Raw genomic sequence first — 17182 nt, forward strand, 5'->3', positions numbered from 1 at the left:
TTAAAAGAAGCAAAATGGTCACAGATGAAAGGGAACCGGCTAATTACTGAGATTAGAGAGCTTGTTTTAGTTGGCAAGTGCTCAGTCTCTGTGCAAACTTGGGCTTTCAAACTCGGGGGGGAAAACCCCCCATTTTTATGAAACTGGGACTTGCCAGGGGGATATTCCTTTCTTTCTGAAGCACATGGCCACAATAAAGCAATGCGTGGAAAACTCCCATCATCAGTTCAACTTTCAAAAAGACAATGGACTAAAGACAACCCAGGTAATATTTTTTTTTTTCCCTCTAGCCTGGATTCAAAGATTTGTCTTGATTTCTGCCCCTCCCCCCCGCCCCCACAGCATAACTGGAATTATAAAGCTTGCTGCTTGCTTCATACAGATGTATTTCACTTCTGTGGGCTCTACATGTTTTGCTGGACAAATTGCATTAGAGAGATGAAAAGTTTTAAAACTTTAATAAATACACAGTGAAGACCTGACATGTCATCCAGAATCTATTTAAACAACACATATAATTGGTGCAGTAATGCATTTTAAAGGTAGCACCCACTTATTTTCAAAAAAGCACTTTTTAAATTATTGTATGCAAACACAATTGAGACTGAAGTAACTGGAAGTTATTTCTGATATACCCATTACCTTTTTAAGAGTCCAAACAAACCAACATTAGTCTACTTTGTTAGATCTCGTCTGCTGAAAGGGGTAGAAAGAACTGGCCTAGCAGATGAGATACTGGGCTGAGATTAATTCCTGTCTGAAAATGAGTGGGTCACTTACTTAAACTTGCTCTGCAACTCACTGCTCATTTGCAAAGCTATGATAAAATGTTATTATGCCTACCCCACAGATAATGACCAAAGGTTACATAAATACAGGCTTACGTGTTCTGATGGTAAACAGTACCTCTGAACAACTGCTGCGCTGCTGGGCAGGCTTTGTCAGACTTAAGCTCTGAATGGAGTTGATTTTCCTTTTGGCTCTTGAGGAGACTCCTTTGCTATTGATTTAGCCTGCAATTCAGAGCAGTTGTTTACGTACTGCCTTTCCCTTCAAAGCATTTCATACATGTGCCGAGCTTGTCTCTGTGTAGAGGTGCCCGGTGTACAGCCCTCTCAGAGTGAAAGAGCAGTCATTAGCAGTACAGATATTTAAAATGAGTTGAACACAACATCAAAATTTGAATACGGTATTTCAAAATGGAAACCATACCACACATTTGATGTGCTTACATTTAAATTACTGTTCCTCATTCAAATGATAACAGTTTTAGAGCAGTCTGCTCTTACCAAACAAACTACTGATTCAGTAATAATTCGAGAGGGTGCATCATCTTCTGAATCATCATATCCCCCTGTGCCATGTGAGGGTTACATAGCAATACAGTCTAACTTTGTTTAGCTTTTGAGATTTTGTGAACTGATTACCTGTTTTTACCTTTTTATAAAGATAACTTTCATGGAAGTTATTCTTCAGAGCCAGCAATGCAATTTTAGATGCTTACTAAACTGATTTTTTCCTCTGTATTTAAATGAAGATCTCAGTTTACACTTGGGTTTAAAAATTTGCCTCACAGTGTTCAGTTAACATGTATCATCTTACAAAAAGATGGCTTGAGAAAACCCTCTCCCTTCCAGGAGCAGCATGTTCCCTTCTATTGTCTGATGAAAAAATACTATCCCTAAGAAATAATATTCCAACTACATAAGTTCTGGGTTTGGGGTTTTTTTTTAAATAGAAATACATCCTTTTGTAACAGCAGCATGTGCCCATGGTGGTTTAATGATATAATTTTGTATTGCACAGTACTCCTGCAGTTTTTCCTTCTGCTGAAAAATGGTTTCAAAACTGGTAGTCAGGTAGCAGAAGTCAGATTGTGCAGAGACCGCCCATTACTGATATCCAGGAAGTGCTAACTTCTGTCCTTCCTTTGCTTCAAAAAAGGTGTAAGAGAGAGTGATCAAGTCAACTTTAGCCATTTTTGGGTCCTCCGCAAATTCTGGATCAATGTAGAAAAAGACAGGCATGTCCACTTCCTCTTGAGGATTTAGCCGCTGTTCTTCAAAACAGAAACACTGCACGGGGGGAGGAGAAAAAAACCCAAACCAATTAGACAATAGCTATGGTAAACTTTATCTCTGCCAACATGACAGAAAGCTTCATCTTTTAAAATCAACTCTCATTCTCTGTACATTCCTAGAATCCTGGGAAGGATCAACCATATGAGCAACAAGACAGCAATTCTGTTTCTCTTGTGTTACAGGGAAAAAAAATTGGCTCTTAATGAAGGATCCAAACATGCAAATTGGCCAGGCTAGCTCATCTCGTTACCACTTGCCCTCAAAGTCAGTGGTACTAAATATCATTAATTTGGGAGCCACTCTAATTGGACATGTACTGCAGCTTGTTATGAAGACAGTAAGGCTAAGAATGAACTGATGCACTGTCATTTGAAAAAATCAAGGTATTTTCTTAAAAAGTTGGCATACAAAGAATGGTATCCAGGATTAAAATGAGAAAAAAGTTAGTGTATGGATAACAATTCTCATTCATGTAAAGAAAAATGCAATCTTTGCTTTGTTCACACTTACTTGTATTTTATTGAAATACTGTCCTGCTTCAAAGGGTATTACGTTGTAGGTAGAGATTCCAATTATTGGTTTGTCAGTAGGATTTTTTGCTTTATAAAATGCCAGTGCAGTCTCTCCTGGTACCACCTGTATAAAGTAGTTGCACGGTCATTTTTAATCCACTGCATCCCTCAGAGTTCTTCAGACTTTAGCTAGAATTAGTTCATTTTCTCTTTTGCTGTTTCAAGTTGGTTACTTGACAAATATTTCGCTTATAGACAATTCACCCACATTCAAAATTAAAAGCATCAATAATGTTATCTGTGTGCATTTTTAACCTTAACCAGTTCGCCACTGAAGACTTGTATTATTCGCAGCAGTTTAGCGTCATACAGAGCTCTTCTAATATGCAGGTTTATATATGGTGTACACTTAATTTTTGAGGTTATCATTCTTTCAGTACTGGACTCGGAAACCAATGACTCCTGAGCATTTCTATTAAGAACTAATTTTAAACAGCAAAGTTAGATTAAAATGTTCATTTTTTTTAAATATAGAAACAACCCTACAACGGTAGGGGCAAGAAGAGAAAGTACTAGGGGGGAAGTCTGGTGAAACCCCACAGGTATATATAAACATACTTTTGATGGCAATCCAGTTTTGGTAGCTTGATGGGATGGCAGGGGAGCAACTATATTTTCACTACACCCCAAGAGGCAATAAACGTTCTGCCCTCTGGCAGAAGGAGACATCAGCCCTGCCTTCCCGACCAGCACTGAAAATTAAACTCTGACGCGGAAGGACTGCGGGAGCACACTGGCCTAACGTGCCCTCCGTTGTGTGTTCTTCCAGACCGGGGCCCAAATATGCAAACCAATGGATCTGCGCCATCAGGGTGCGAGGTGTGACAAAAAACGCAGGAGGCGAAACCCGACGCCTCCAGCTCCGAGTGCAAGCGGTTCTGCGCGAGGGCAAAAACGAAGTCACTCACGTAGATTTCGCTCTGCTGGGGTTTGAAGTTCCACTGGATGCTGGAATGCACGTCCGCGTTGAAAGTGACCCTGATGACCCGGTCCCTCACCGGCTCCATGCTCTCGATCTGCTCCGAGCTGTGGCCCGCGCCCGTCGTTCCGCCCAGGCCCGTGGCCTGACGGAAAGGAAAGGCAGTGAGCGACCCGCGCCGGCCCTTTCCCCCCGACTCCGTCGCCCTTCGCGGGCGGGAAGGAGCTGGCAGCCACGCCGGCCTCCCGCGTACCTGGCAGTAGAGGCGGTAGAGCGGCACGGCCGCGTAGGACATGCCCACCATCCCCACGGCGGCGGCGGCGATGTAGGCCAGCGCCGACCGGTTCCGGCGCCGCCATTCCTCCTCCTGCCTGCGGGTGAAGGGGTTGGAGCTCCTCAGCCCGCGGACCCCCCGCGGGGCCGGCACCCCTCCGCCCGCCGCCGCCGCCGCCCAGAGGCCGTACCGAGCCGTCCCCGGGGTCTCCCACCCGCCGGTACGGCACGGCCGGGGAAAGGCCCGGCCCAACGCCAGGGCCCAGAGAACTCCCGGACCCCCGGGGAGCCGCGGGCCCCCGCAGCGGGCCCAAGCCCGCCCGCACAGCCCCATACCCCGCACGGCTGCCGGCGCCGGGCGGGGCGGGCCGCGGAGCGCCGCTCTTCTCGCGAGATGGCGGCGGGGTGGATCCGCGCTCACAACGCTCCGCCGCCCTCCCCGCCCAGCGGCGGGGGGCGCGGGGGCTGCGTGCTTCTCCCTTGGCCTCCCTTGGCTTGGCCCGGCCTGGCCTCGCCGGCTGCCCGACGCGGTGTGAGGGGCAGCCGCCCCGCGTCCGCCTTCCCGAGGAGGCGGTGGGGCTTGCGCCGCGGGGGCGGGGGAGCGGGGCGGGCCGCCATCGCGCCGCTGAGGCGAGGGAGCGCGGCCGCTGAGGGGGGGGGCTCCCTCAGAGCGGCGCTGAGGCGTGGGGCGGCGGGGGGGGGACGGTTCCCGCCAGACCCCGCCGGTTCTCTCCCTCCCCAGCGAGACCGCTGAGGGCGGTGGTTTGCGTATCGAGGTAACTGTCGCAGCCCGTGAGGCCGGCGGGTCGTAGCCCCGGGCTCTGCCGGGGACGCTGCCGGGGCTGGTGGCCGGGTCGCAGCCCCGGGCTCTGCCGGGGACGCTGCCGTGCACCGAGCGGGCTTTGTCCGGGACCACCGGAAAGTCTGCGAGCAGCGGGTTAACCTAGCGAAGCCGAGGTGTGTGTGTGTGGGGGGGTGGTTATCCTCTCCAGGTACCTCAGCGGGGTTGTGTGCGGGGAGGAGCGCACCGACGGGCCGCAGGACGGGGTGGCGGACACGAGAACCTTCCTGGCTGGTTCCTCTGGGGCTGCGAGCGCACGACAGGGTGCTTGGAAGCCGCCTTTGAGTCCGTGCTCCTCATCTTGTAGCGTTGTGCTTCTGCAGGCAGCGAGCCGGCAGCACACAGTGCCGCGCACCGAGTGGTGCCAGGGTGTTTGAACAGGGAGAGGGGGAGACTCTCCATCCCTTTGTTTTCCTGCAGGTCTCCCTGTCCTGCGGACACCGGTTTTGGTTTTTTTTCGCAGCCGTGCTTCGGTTCCTGATCAGTTTCATTTCTTTGTACTGTACTGTGTAGGGATTTGTTTTTGTTTAGGCACAAATATTGACATGCCGCAAAGTGATTGAGCGCTGTTTGTAAACAGCAGTAACTTCAGGACGGGCAAGGTCAGGCAAATTCACAAACGCAACCTTTTTTCACAGGACTGCTCCCGTGCACTGTAACAAACTTTGCTGTATCAGTGCTTGAATTTATTGCTTTAGACCACTGCTCTTCTTCTCTCGTGCTGGTTCCAGTAACGTGAATCACGCAAGGACTTTGGCAGCTCTTCATTTCCCATTTAGTTTTGTTGATAAAGCCCAGAGCGAATCATTTGCCATTTAGTTGTGTTGGTAAAGCCTGGAGCGAAGCAATATTGTGGTGTTTCCTCTGTATTTAGATGGCGGGTTTTTTGATCCTTTAGCAAGAGGCCTGAAAACGTTTACTGCAGGAAAATTTGTGGTATTCCGAAGTGAATTTAACATTTTTTTTAATGCAGAAGTGCGGACCTGCAGGAATCGGTCAGTGTGGTTTTGTGGAGGCTGACACTGTGCACCTAGGGAGCCTACTTTATTTTAGCCCAGGTTGGTAGGGTGTCACTGGTACCACTAGCACCTGTGGCCATTTTTGCCTGTGCATTGTTCAGAGAGTTCCTTCTGCCCCTTGTACCGTGTCTTGGCACTAATACCTTTTCTGGTTCGTGGCCACGTGAGGGTTTAGCCATACAGCTCGTGAGGTCACGAAGATTTGCTACTGATACAAACAGATACTTTTGCATTAGTGCTCTTGCAGTAATTTTGCAAATGATTGTAGCTCAGTACTTTTAGGGTTGTATTTCTTGTTGACCTGTTGTATGCGCTAATAAAAATACAATGTGAATTACTGGGTTTTTGCTGTGTTAGTGGTACATAACCCCAGTTTGTGAGCATTATGGCCTGTGTCTTACATACTTCATGTGAGAATTCCATAGACACTGCATCCTAGACAGTAAGTTAAAAAAATGTGAGAAAGCGAGACACACACAACACCTCATGATATTCAAAACAACATTCCCTCCCCAAGTAACCTTTGCTGGAAAAAAATGAGATTGTTTTTGTCTTTAGCAGTTATGTTACTTTATCCTGGAATTGTAATCTCAGTTACTTCATTTTTTAGAAGGTTTTAATCATGGGGGCTTCAGGTTTACCCTAATTCCTACCTCATAAATTAAGAGGAAGTTAGGATGTCAGATGTTTTGGTACAATATACAGCGAAGTCTGAGTTGTTAACTGCTTATTGTTTTCAGCAATGAAGTGTATCTGTTTTATTGTGAAAGTTCCCTTTTCCCACTTGATTTCAGCTAGTCAGTAATAAATAAGAATTGTTGTTGGTGTCTGAAAATAAACATCGCCATGTAAATTTCAAAAAGTGGTTTCTCCTTTTTTACAGCAGTTATTATCCTGGTTACGAGCCAGTGCTTCATGTGTCAGAATTCTTCATTTCGAACTTTTATTAAAATAGTGCACCTAAGAAGATGTCCAGTGCAGATCCCCTAACAAATACAGATAAAAAGTAAGTACTTTCCCCACCCCCTGAGGAATACAACAATTACTGGATTTTAATATGAAAATTCTTGCAGTTTTTTTAGTAGGATCTTGTTTTGATGAAGTCTTAAACAAAAATAACTTTGATATTGAAACAGCCTGAAGCAACATCTTAGAAAAGCTAATACCAACACCAGTGAATTTACACATAAAGGGAAGAAATAGCTCTTAAGCTTTTCATTAAGTTAATCGGCACTTGGTTTGGACTGGTTCTGTAGAGATAAAACCCCGCACAGAAATTCCTTAATGCTTCTGCAGCTCTGAAGACACCCTTGTGAGGTATATAGCAGGTTACTTCCTTGTACATCTAGGGTACCTACAGTGACATAAGACACTGTATGGAGTTTATGTATTATAATGCGTTACTTGTTCAGAATACTATGTCTGTGTGCCTTTAATGCTTTATATGTAATGCTTTGGAACCATCTTATTTTTTTACTAATGCCATGGGATATATAATGATAATTATATTCATTCTATAAACCGTAATGTTATCCACTTAAAAGTTGTAAGTTGGATCAGATTCTAAATGGCAAGCACAGATTCAGTTGTGATTGAAAATCATAACTCCAGACCCTTCCCAAACTGCTAAGTAACCATGCCAACACTGTCATCAAAACCATAATTAAAAACAGGCACAGACAGCTCTTGCTGGACTACCATGTTTGCTGTGCTTGTGCAATAGAACCCAGCAAATAGTATTCAAAAGTATCAATTGTCAGACAATTTAGCATAGATTTTGAACTATGCCACCTCATAAATAACTTGATTTTTTTGGAAAAACAAATCCACAAAACATAAAAAAATAACTTGCTTTTTACTGGGATCTGAAGAAGCAAACACTCTGCTTGTCTGATGGAAATACAGGGTGTGTAATACAAAGATACATCTTTAAAACAGCTATAGCTTGCTAGATTGATGTGGAAGGTATATTACATGAATAGTTACTAGATCACTGTATTCCAAAGGCAATTTTTCACATAAGAGGTGAACATGAAAGGTGCATGTAACTGCACTTCAGCTACATGATGGTGGAAGACTATAATTTTCTATACTTATTTATTTTCTTTCTGGGAGACAGTATCAGTGCACAATGCTTCAAGAATGTACTTGGTTATATGTTAATTGAGGTTTACCTGAACTTTAAATAATACCTTTCTTCTCTACAGAAGGAGTTAGCCTGAAACCTTTCATGCTTCTTCACAATTACAATGTTGCTCAAGCTTTTTTTCATGTTTAACAGTTGCCATATAATGACATGTGTTTTCTTTTAATCTTTATGACCTGATCAGCAAAATGTAATTTGAATAATTAGTGGGTTTGGATAGATCAGAAGTAAGTGTTTGTTCATGCTATACGATACAGCGTTCTCTTGACTGTGGTCCTTAGTATCATAATGAATTTTTACCTTTTAGGGTTAGTGAACCTGAAAGGCCATAGTTGCATAATTGACTTGTATAGGATTTTTGTAAAAGACCTTTGTTTCATTTAGAACAAAAAGATCTTGTGAGTTGTGCTTCCGAAGATTCTGCAAATCTTTTTGTCCTCTGCTAAATTACCCTGTAATCCATCTCAGTTGCTAAAGCATTACAAAACTTCCTTTAGGAAAGGTGAGTCATAATTAATAATATTGCCAGAATAGAGTAGTTTACTAGCTGTTTGAAAAAGAATCTTAGTTTGTTTGCTGTGTAAAATAACAAATGATGTCTCTTGAAAATTTATTCTTACTTACTGATAATTAGATTTTATGGAGTCTTAAGTGGTTACAGTATTCCTAGATCTTTCTGGAAGTAAAAAGTAATTTGTGTTTCCCTGAGTATGTTCTTGAAAGGCAGAGAACTTGCAAGAGAAGCAGTAATACCATTCTTCTATATGAATCCTTCAGAAACATTAAATGCAGCACAGCAGCAGAATTTTAAGGTAAAGAGGGGTAGAAGCCTTGGGGATGAGTTCAGGAAGCTGAACAATGCATAGATTTCTTTGATGAAGGGGTGGAGGAGCAGTTGTTTGAACAAGTGATGTATTACTGATAATAACTAATAAAAAGAGGTGGGAGCAGTAAGCTTCATACTACTTTATATCTGCTTACATTGTTAAGAAGTTTGTCATGTCTGGTTTAATAAAAATAATTTTTTGTTTTTTAATAATGGAAATGCACAGCCTTGAGCCATACTTTTAATTGGAGGGGTGGGGGGTGGGTGTTTCTATTGCAGAAAACATGACACTGGAAACAAGCCATACTGGTCTGAGTGATTTGTTTTGACAAATGTTCCTGATAATGATACCACAAATTGAATTCCACTGGTGTTAAGAACAGTGACAATTTTGTTGAAGAAAGGCTATTGATATTTTATCTTCTTTCACCTTACCTAGAGCAAATCTAATTGATACGGAACTTAAAATATCAGTGGCTTTTCTTTCATCGGACTGTAATGCTGCTAACGCCAACAGAGTTAAACTCATCGAGAAAAGACTACAAAGGGCCAAATTTTCATCACTGAATGGATGTGAGCAATCCAAATGATGCCAGTGGAGCTCTTCACATTTCAGGAACTGGGAAGGCTGCTTTATGTTCCCACTTCCATCACTGATCTGCTCCTTAATCTGTGGTGTGTCACTTCACCCTTCTGCCTCTCTTGTGTGTGTAGATGCAGGCTCTGCGGGCTCTAGGGACTGACCTCTGTATATTTGAACACCATATAGCGCGTTGCCTATAAGCAAAAAAATCCTTCCCCAGAACGATTACGTGCTAGCGAAACCACGGTCACTGCAACTTTAAAAAAAAAAAAAGTGCATGAGATGAGATAAGCATATGCATTCCTCGCATAGCCAAGCTGTCCTGCTGTGCAGCTCTAGACGCTGTGACAGATGCTGTCTCATCACAAGGTTACTCCCTGCTAGAGAGGATTCACCTTTTTGCTTAAACAAAGCCCTCAGTGAACACAGAATATTTGGTTGTAATTTTAAACTGCAATCTTTTTAAGATCTTTTAGAAAGAGTGGGAGTAATAGGAGTGCATCTTCTGATGCAAGCCTGGAAGAAAACAGTAGTTAATCAAACTCATGTCAGGTGTTCACAAGTTCTGAAAATACACATATCTCTACAACAGCAAGCCTCATATCAGAAGAGAGTCTTACCTCTGGGAACAGTGGTATATTTTTTACTTTTTCAACTAGATTATTCTCAGGGTAATGATAGAAATTCATGATTTTTATTTGCTTTTACAAAAAAACAGATGTGTCAGCTTCCATTTCTAGAGAAAATATGTAACCCAAATTCTGTGTTAGCTTTGGACTGTTGTATATTGAAAGAGTAAAAACCAAGTTAAAGCATGACACAAGTCAATACTGTGATTGAGAATGCAAAATAATAGCATAATGGCATTTGTTTGATTAATGCTTTTGGTCTGTCTGCTTTGTTAGCTTTCCCTTTCGTGTGTGGATGTACATAATCCAGTCTGCTAGGAAGATTGCTTTAGAAAGGTCATGAGTTACTGCTTTTGACCTGGTTTGGAGGGAGCATGTAAATTATTGGAAGAACATGAGAAAATAAGTTGATTTTATTTTAATGATTTCATTTGCCTTTGGCTGCTAGATACAGATTGCATAATCACAGTTGTGGTAAATGCAAGTAAATTTTCTCTCCTTTGCGTTTATCAGTCTTTAAAGTTGCTATAAATTGCCATTTCAAACAGAGAAAAAGTAAACATTACCTCCATAGGTGAATTAGTCCATGTGACGCAGAGGGTTTCAGAGAAGATTAAGTAGGCAGAGACGCTCGTTTCAAGCTCTGTCTGTCTGGGTTTTTTTAGTTAGTAGCAGAAATTGTCCTGCACGTAACCTTTATCCGGCTGAATTGGAAACCTCCAGTGTATTTTGGTTGCTTTGTCATTGTCTTTGCTGCTGTACTGAAGAATGTCCTTACTTTCACCAGGAGATGAAGAAGAACCAGAGCGTTTTGATGGTCTTTCTCTCTTATACTGGTATGCTTAACCATTAGGTTCTGACAGCATTTTTCTAGTCTGTAATTGGGAAAAGTATAGTAAAGATAATTTAAAAGCTGTAGACATTTTTAGCTTCTTTTCATAAGCAGCCAGAGTTTACCATTTAGATTTTTGTTTAAGTGTCAAGTAATATCTATTTTGTGAGGGAAGGGTGTTATTCTTCCATTGATAAACCTAGATAAATACTTTCTGCACATAAATGACTAATAATTTCTCAGGAAGACAGATCAAAAGAATATCCGGAGCCGAACGTTCTGATAAATCTCTAGAAGATACAAAACATAAAGCTGTTGAACTTCCTTGTGTATGCTGCTAAAAAGTAATAGAAAAAAGTATTTTAAAAGTTCATTTTAATTGCCTTTACTAGAACATCTACACAAAATTATACGCACTTAGTCTGTTAGCATTCCAGGACTCCAGTTGGAGTGTTGAGTTTGGTATTTAGCGTATATTGTACATTTTGTAGCGTCTTGCTTGTTTATTTCATTTATTGCCTCACATCTTTTCTTCTCTGTGCTAAAAGCTTGCTTACAAGTATTTTTACATGACTTCTCAAGGAATGAGCAGCGACATCTCATTATTTAATTTGCATCTTTTTCTACAAAGAACATTTAAATTATTTTTTGTTACTACTGCCAATTGGTTTAGAAGCCTGTTTCCTTATTTATTTTGTTGAGCATATTTCTAAGGCTTTTGGGGAAGTATTCTAACATTTCATGAATATTAAATAATGATGACATAACGTTGGATACGTGCTAAATCCAAGTCTTTTTAATAGTGAAACTATTAAAGCCCTGTTTATTTTATTAGAACTATGACAAGTGTCTTGACTTGAAGATCCATCTCTAAGTTATATGGGAGAAAAACTAACACTGAAAATCAGCAAGATGTGATATGCTAAGCAAATTTGGGGCATTTGAAGAGCCTTGTCTTTACTTTTATGGGATGAAGTAATTTTAAACCGCATGTATTGGAGGAATGTAGCCTTTAGACCATAAGCACAACTGAATGCCTTGTAAAGGTGTCTGTTCAAAGTGTCAGTTCGTTCTAGTTGCAGGTGACAACATCATGACAATTTCACTGTTTCAGAGATATCTTAGTCCTCTCCATTGTGAATTACTACTTTGTATGTTCTCTGTATCCTCTTTGTCAGAATCCATTTTATGTTCGTTAGGAGCTCTCTTTTGGAAGTATTGCCTGTTACTTTTAGAAATGTAGATCCTTTCCTGTGAAGTGTTCTGTGCCTATATTTGGTCATCTTTCATGATCGTTTTATATGGTAGTATATAAATAGGTTCTAAGATTTCTGGTGAACTCTGAACTTTAGAATTAAAGTCTGAGATTTGCTCTTTTAAGACTTCATGAAAGTAGACTTCTGTGCGAGGTTGAAATAACATTTGTTCTTTTGTATTTTAATAAAAAACTGCTATGTGAAAACTGCTGAGAGCATGGCAGAGCAAGAAACAGAACAGTAGTAGCAAAAGGCAAGTCAGAAAAAAATAGAGTAATTGTCTACTTATTTTAAAGATCAGTGTACCTTCTTTAAGTTTTCGAAGATCGATACAAATCAGGACAGACCTATGAAGAACATGATTTGTATGTTGTCTTTCAGCTTCAAAACAGTTTGAATGCAGGGGATAATTGAAGTGACAGTACTAGGTAGTAATGCGAAAAACTCTACTGTTGTATAGAAGTAGTTTATCAAAAAAGTTTTGTTAGAGAAATAGCGGACTTAAGGATTTATTCTTCCTTTCTGACTGTGATTAAGTAAAAGCACTTTGGCTCACTTTTAGCCTTACAAAGTGTGCCTTATGCTCTGTCACATAGTAGCAAGGTCATGTGCAGTCTTGTCAGTGGCCAAATACACTAACTAGGTTTCATCATTTCTTTTTAGCCTATGAAACAAATCCTTCAGGAATTACAACAGTGAAAATTATACAGTTACCCGGTTTTCTCATACTAAACCAAAAGAATTATGGGTGTTCTTTAGTAGCTGGATCTCTTGCCTGGTGCTAGAATTTAGGAACATTTGGACCTTCTGGATTTCTCTCTTCTCTCTGGCACAGCACCTTGTAATGACATGTACTCTGGCTTTTGCAGAAATACCCAGTTTCAGACATGGAGTTCAGGCTGTGCGCTGGATTTGGTTGCGTGGGAGGATTTGGGTCACTATGTCCTCCACTTTGATCTTCTTTTCCCCCCTGCTAATGAATTCTAGTTGTTCCACTTCACTCTAACATCATGCTCTAGAAAGTGCAACTCACTATCTAATATAGAGCAATATGTAGGTCAAAGCAGAAAAACCCAAGTGGTGCTTCTGCTTTTTTCTAGAAGGGATCTGGTGAGTCTTCTCCAAAAATGGTACAGTGGGAGGACAAAGGAGCTGTGATACAACTTGGATTTTTTTATAGTAATTCATCTAAATGAAAATAAAAATGGTAAAGGGTAATCTGGATTCATAGGAATTCTTAACACTTTATATTCTCAGAGCAGCATGCTGGTCATGTTTCCGATGGAACCGTAAATTGAGGTTTCAAAACTCTAATTTTACTTTGTATTCTTCCTTAATTCTGTAGCATTATCAACTGCCTCCAAAATACTCATCTGCCTTCAGACAATTTCAAGTGCCATCCTGGTATTTTGGCTTGGGGTGGGAGGGTACACAGGGGAGCAGGCAACAGAGTTTGGAAAGAAGCCTTTTTTAAAACAGAGAAAGAAAGCAACGTTGAGTGAAGAAATGAGAGACTGTAGGGAAGAGATTATGTTCCTAAATAACCAGAAAATTATATGTTAGATATCTTAGAAAATATTTTTGTATACACTGTCTTAGCTGTGGTTTTGTTTTAATATTCATTACCTGATCTAAGATGTTATGACATGTTTTTCTATCCTAAATGCTAAGCTGGACCAGGTTGTGGGATTTTGTTTCTATTTAATCATAATCCTTTTATTATAAACAAAGTGGGATTCACAATTCAGCCTGAAATGCTTTGGGGGTAAAGGAAGTAAACTACATATACTTTGTTTTACCTCGGTACCTTGTATTTGTTATGAGGAGACTGATTTTTCACTGGGGGAAGGGGTGGTGCAGAGGTATCAAACCACATGAAGTTGTCAGTGGAGAAAACTGGTTTTGGTTTATATTAGAGTTAAAAACACGGTCACTGTAATTTCTTTGATATTAACATAGCTCTACATACGTTTCTGTAATTAGGGATTTAATGACTTTTATTTTATTTCTTAGGACTATTATGGGCCCTCATGGAATCAATCGAGCTGTTCACCGCATTTCTTTTTCTGATTGTCAAAATGGATTAGGTAATTAGATTGCACATTCTGTTGATTCAGAGTAAACCAAATCTAAAAGCACCTGGTGAGCTTTTCCAGTTCACACTGTCATCAGTAGAAGTTAAATTTATCTGGCTTTTATGGATTTGACTGTAAATCTGTTTAGCACAGTAGGGGGAATAACCAATTTCTTGTGTGTTTCTTTTGTTTGTTCTGCAGGAGTTAAAATTATTGGAGGTTATCGGGCACAAACAGCAGAAGATTATGGGATTTTCATAAAGAGAATTCTACCTGGAGGGGTTGCTGCTGTAGATAGTAAGTAATTTTAATTTTTTTCTTGCAAACACGCTGCGTATAAAAAGCTGTCAAAAGAAGTCTATTTTACTTTGTGGATAAGGATATTTAAAATAGCATGGTTTAGTCAGGGTTCATGATGTTGTGGCTTACTTTAACATAGAGAAATGAAACTTGGACCCTTCATGGAAGATGGAAGAAAAAGATTTTAATACTCTCAGTTCTTGAAAATGTGTTCAAATCTAGATATGGCTGGTATGAAAGCAATTGGCAATCTTTCAGAGCTGCTAAATAAGTGTTGAGATGCTGAACCTCTGTTAATTCTTAAGGGATGAGAGTGTTGTTTCCTTTACAGAACTAGTATTTTTAATGAGTTCTGATTTTTTTTTTTTTTTAAATGGTGGTTAAGATCTGCAGTGTGGAAAGAAGAAATTATACTAGGTAGAGTTTGCAATACTAAAGTTACAGAATATACTTCTGTCCTAGGCCCGTATATGGGGTTTTTTGAGATTCCATCTGGTCTTGTGCAGAACGATCACTTAAAATAATCTAAATCTACTTCAGAAGTAATAGTTCCTAAACGTGAGGTTTGCAGAAGGTTAAAAATAGAATTTGTTTTAAAAAAAATCTTTTGGATGTCTTTATTAATGTATAAAACATTGATTGTATCTATACATGGTAACTTACATGTATGTTAAGAGCAAGATTCAGCTGAAAGGTAATTCCACAACTGTGAAATATAAATTCCAGTCCCACAAATATTTGTGCTATGTGTAAATAATACAAAGAGCTAAATAACACTTATTTTCAGTGGCTATTCTGTGGTTAATAAGACCGATTGATAGTTACAAGTCTTATCACAATAACCTAGCTTAATTAGGACCAGAACCTAATCTGCTAAAGTCATAAAGTTGATTATTGCAGTAGATCACATAAAAGTGAAAGAAAAAGCCCTGTTTTATTACTGTGATATATGTTCACCATTTTCCTGTTGATTCATGCATTACTGTCGATTTCATTACAAGGCCGTTTGCTCACTGGCGACCTCATTTTGGATGTCAATGGAGAAAACTTAATTGGAGTAACCAATGAAAGGTATGTTTGTACTTATTACTAAATGTTTATTAGAGCTTGGAATATTATATGGGGATTTTTTGGACATTATCAACCACTGATTAAAAGAGCAGAACTCCACTGAGGTCCTTGGAATTCAACTGGCAATTAATTTATCCTATAAATCTAATTCAGCAAAACTATTGTGGAAAGTGACAGGCCTTTATATGCCTTTATAATGACAGAATGAGCTAGTTTCTTAATGATGTAGATTATAGAATGTATGTGAAAATAGCATTAGAACATATTAAGCTGCTAAAATATTTTTATAACTATCTGTTGGTTCAATACTGGTGAATGTAAATGATGCAGCTAACAAGTATCATTGTAATGGGACAATGAAGGAGAAAAATCTGTAGAATATGTTGGATGGTTTCTGTAGCTGAATCACCAGAGATCAATGCAGCTTCGTGTTGGAGACATGGATTTAAAATTCAAAGAAAAATTACAGTATATATTGCTGAGGGAAATCCTGAGCAATGAAGCATACCTGAGCAGTAGTTTTATTCTGGTGTAACCTTCTGTTAATCCTGAAGGAGGTCCAGGAAGGCAGTAAGATGGGCCAAGGAGAGATGGGAACAAAAGGGAAGGGAAAGAGAGGGCAATCCCAGGTTATTCCTGTCATCAGCTACAGCCTCACAGTCCGATCGGTCTCTCTCACTCAGTTTGCCAATGCTTAATTTGGGTTAGCTGCTGGCGAGCTTTTTTCTCTGTATCTGGCAGTCAAAATGATTAACTACATTAAGAATTTGTCCATTTTCCTGCTCTCTTAGCATTACTTACCATGTACTTCTTGACAGTACCCTGGTATACTGATTTAGTTGTTTTCCCCCCGTTCTAGGGCTGTTGACATCTTGCGAACAGCATCAGCATCTAATCACATGTCTCTGCTAGTTGCTAGAGATGAAGAAGCAAAGTAAGAGAAAAAGAAAACATTGTTTTAGCCTCAAAACTAATAAAAAGCCAGCACTATATCTAAGGTTGGGTGGGCAGGCTTGCATGTATTTTTCTTTCAGATTAATCACAAAATCGTACCACATGTCACATTTTTCTGTGTAGTATTCAGTACCAATTCATTCTGAGACCATTTGCATCAATTAAAGTAGGAAGCTCAGGCCAATTTCAGTGTAATGAAGAGGATTGAAATGTTATGTTGCCAGCTAATACTATTAAAAATTATTTGCTGTGATAGTTTTTTAAATACTTTGCACATTTTAAAATAATAAAAAATGACAAATCCGTTAGACCTACAGTACCACAAAACTGTATGATTAAAGCTGGTCTTGCCTTCTGAAAAAAAGGCAGATTTAGTTATTGTTTCCCCTCAGAAGTTTACTTTTCAATCTTTAATGAGCTTTGAATTAGTTTGGATAAGTAGGTTAAACTGTTCACTGCAGCAGGTAGTCCAAAATACGTCCATTATAAGGACATTTATGTTAAATATTGCTTTAACCTTGCTGTTTAACATTAAGCATATAAACCAATATTGGCAGAGAATAATCAGAAATGCTAGGATCCAGGTCTGTATACCCTTTTGACTTAAATCTCTGGAGGGAAATGGCTGTTACGTAACTATATTTGATAATCATTGCAAGAGAATCTGCTGTTACTTGCCTTTCCTGGGGTGCTCCGCTTACAGAGTAATCTCCCCATAAATGAATTTTCTCTAAATTCCTTTAGCCTTTTGTCCGATTTAAGCTTCCTCTTTCTGCTCCTTTATTTTTTTGTATTTGACAGACAT

At 40.2% G+C, this 17182-nt stretch overlaps 2 protein-coding genes across 14 annotated transcripts in view; one reads left to right on the plus strand and one right to left on the minus strand.

The window, feature by feature from the left end:
* Positions 1 to 441: 441 nt before the first annotated feature.
* Positions 442 to 4313, minus strand: LOC115341061 (cytochrome c oxidase assembly protein COX11, mitochondrial). Its single transcript, XM_030013302.2, has 4 exons — positions 3826 to 4313; positions 3562 to 3717; positions 2592 to 2717; positions 442 to 2075 (listed from the first exon to the last, which is right to left on the minus strand). The coding sequence occupies exons 1-4, from the start codon at positions 4177 to 4179 to the stop codon at positions 1893 to 1895; spliced, it is 819 nt and encodes a 272-aa protein (XP_029869162.1). The 5' UTR covers positions 4180 to 4313; the 3' UTR covers positions 442 to 1892.
* Positions 4308 to 17182, plus strand: part of STXBP4 (syntaxin binding protein 4) — a 76514-nt gene continuing 63639 nt past the window's right edge. For 2 of the 13 annotated variants that reach the window (XR_005932368.1, XM_030013296.1), the window contains exons 1-4: positions 10677 to 10725; positions 14254 to 14349; positions 15354 to 15423; positions 16283 to 16357. Coding sequence is in view for 12 of the 13 variants with exons in the window: in XM_030013296.1 (XP_029869156.1) it covers positions 10680 to 10725; positions 14254 to 14349; positions 15354 to 15423; positions 16283 to 16357 (287 nt within the window). In the remaining variant the exon portion in view is untranslated. Of the gene's footprint in view, positions 4419 to 4468; positions 4622 to 4683; positions 4803 to 5659; positions 5745 to 6588; positions 6712 to 10454; positions 10726 to 11423; positions 12231 to 13781; positions 13883 to 13990; positions 14065 to 14253; positions 14350 to 15353; positions 15424 to 16282; positions 16358 to 17182 lie in introns of those variants that run through there. The other 11 variants (XM_030013286.1, XM_030013287.1, XM_030013290.1 and 8 more) reach the window with 11 other exon arrangements.

The sequence above is a fragment of the Aquila chrysaetos genome, chromosome 5 (assembly GCF_900496995.4).
Source record: "Aquila chrysaetos chrysaetos chromosome 5, bAquChr1.4, whole genome shotgun sequence".
In the NCBI taxonomy this organism is placed as follows: domain Eukaryota; kingdom Metazoa; phylum Chordata; class Aves; order Accipitriformes; family Accipitridae; genus Aquila; species Aquila chrysaetos.

Coding starts and splice junctions, on each gene's coding strand:
- LOC115341061 (XM_030013302.2), bottom strand. CDS start 4,179: ATGGGGCTGTGCGGGCGGGCTTGGGCCCGCTGCGGGGGCCCGCGGCTC. Junction 3,718..3,825: donor TCTACCGCCTCTACTGCCAG/GTACGCGGGAGG, acceptor CCTTTCCGTCAG/GCCACGGGCCTGGGCGGAAC. Junction 2,718..3,561: donor CCCAGCAGAGCGAAATCTAC/GTGAGTGACTTC, acceptor TACTTTATACAG/GTGGTACCAGGAGAGACTGC.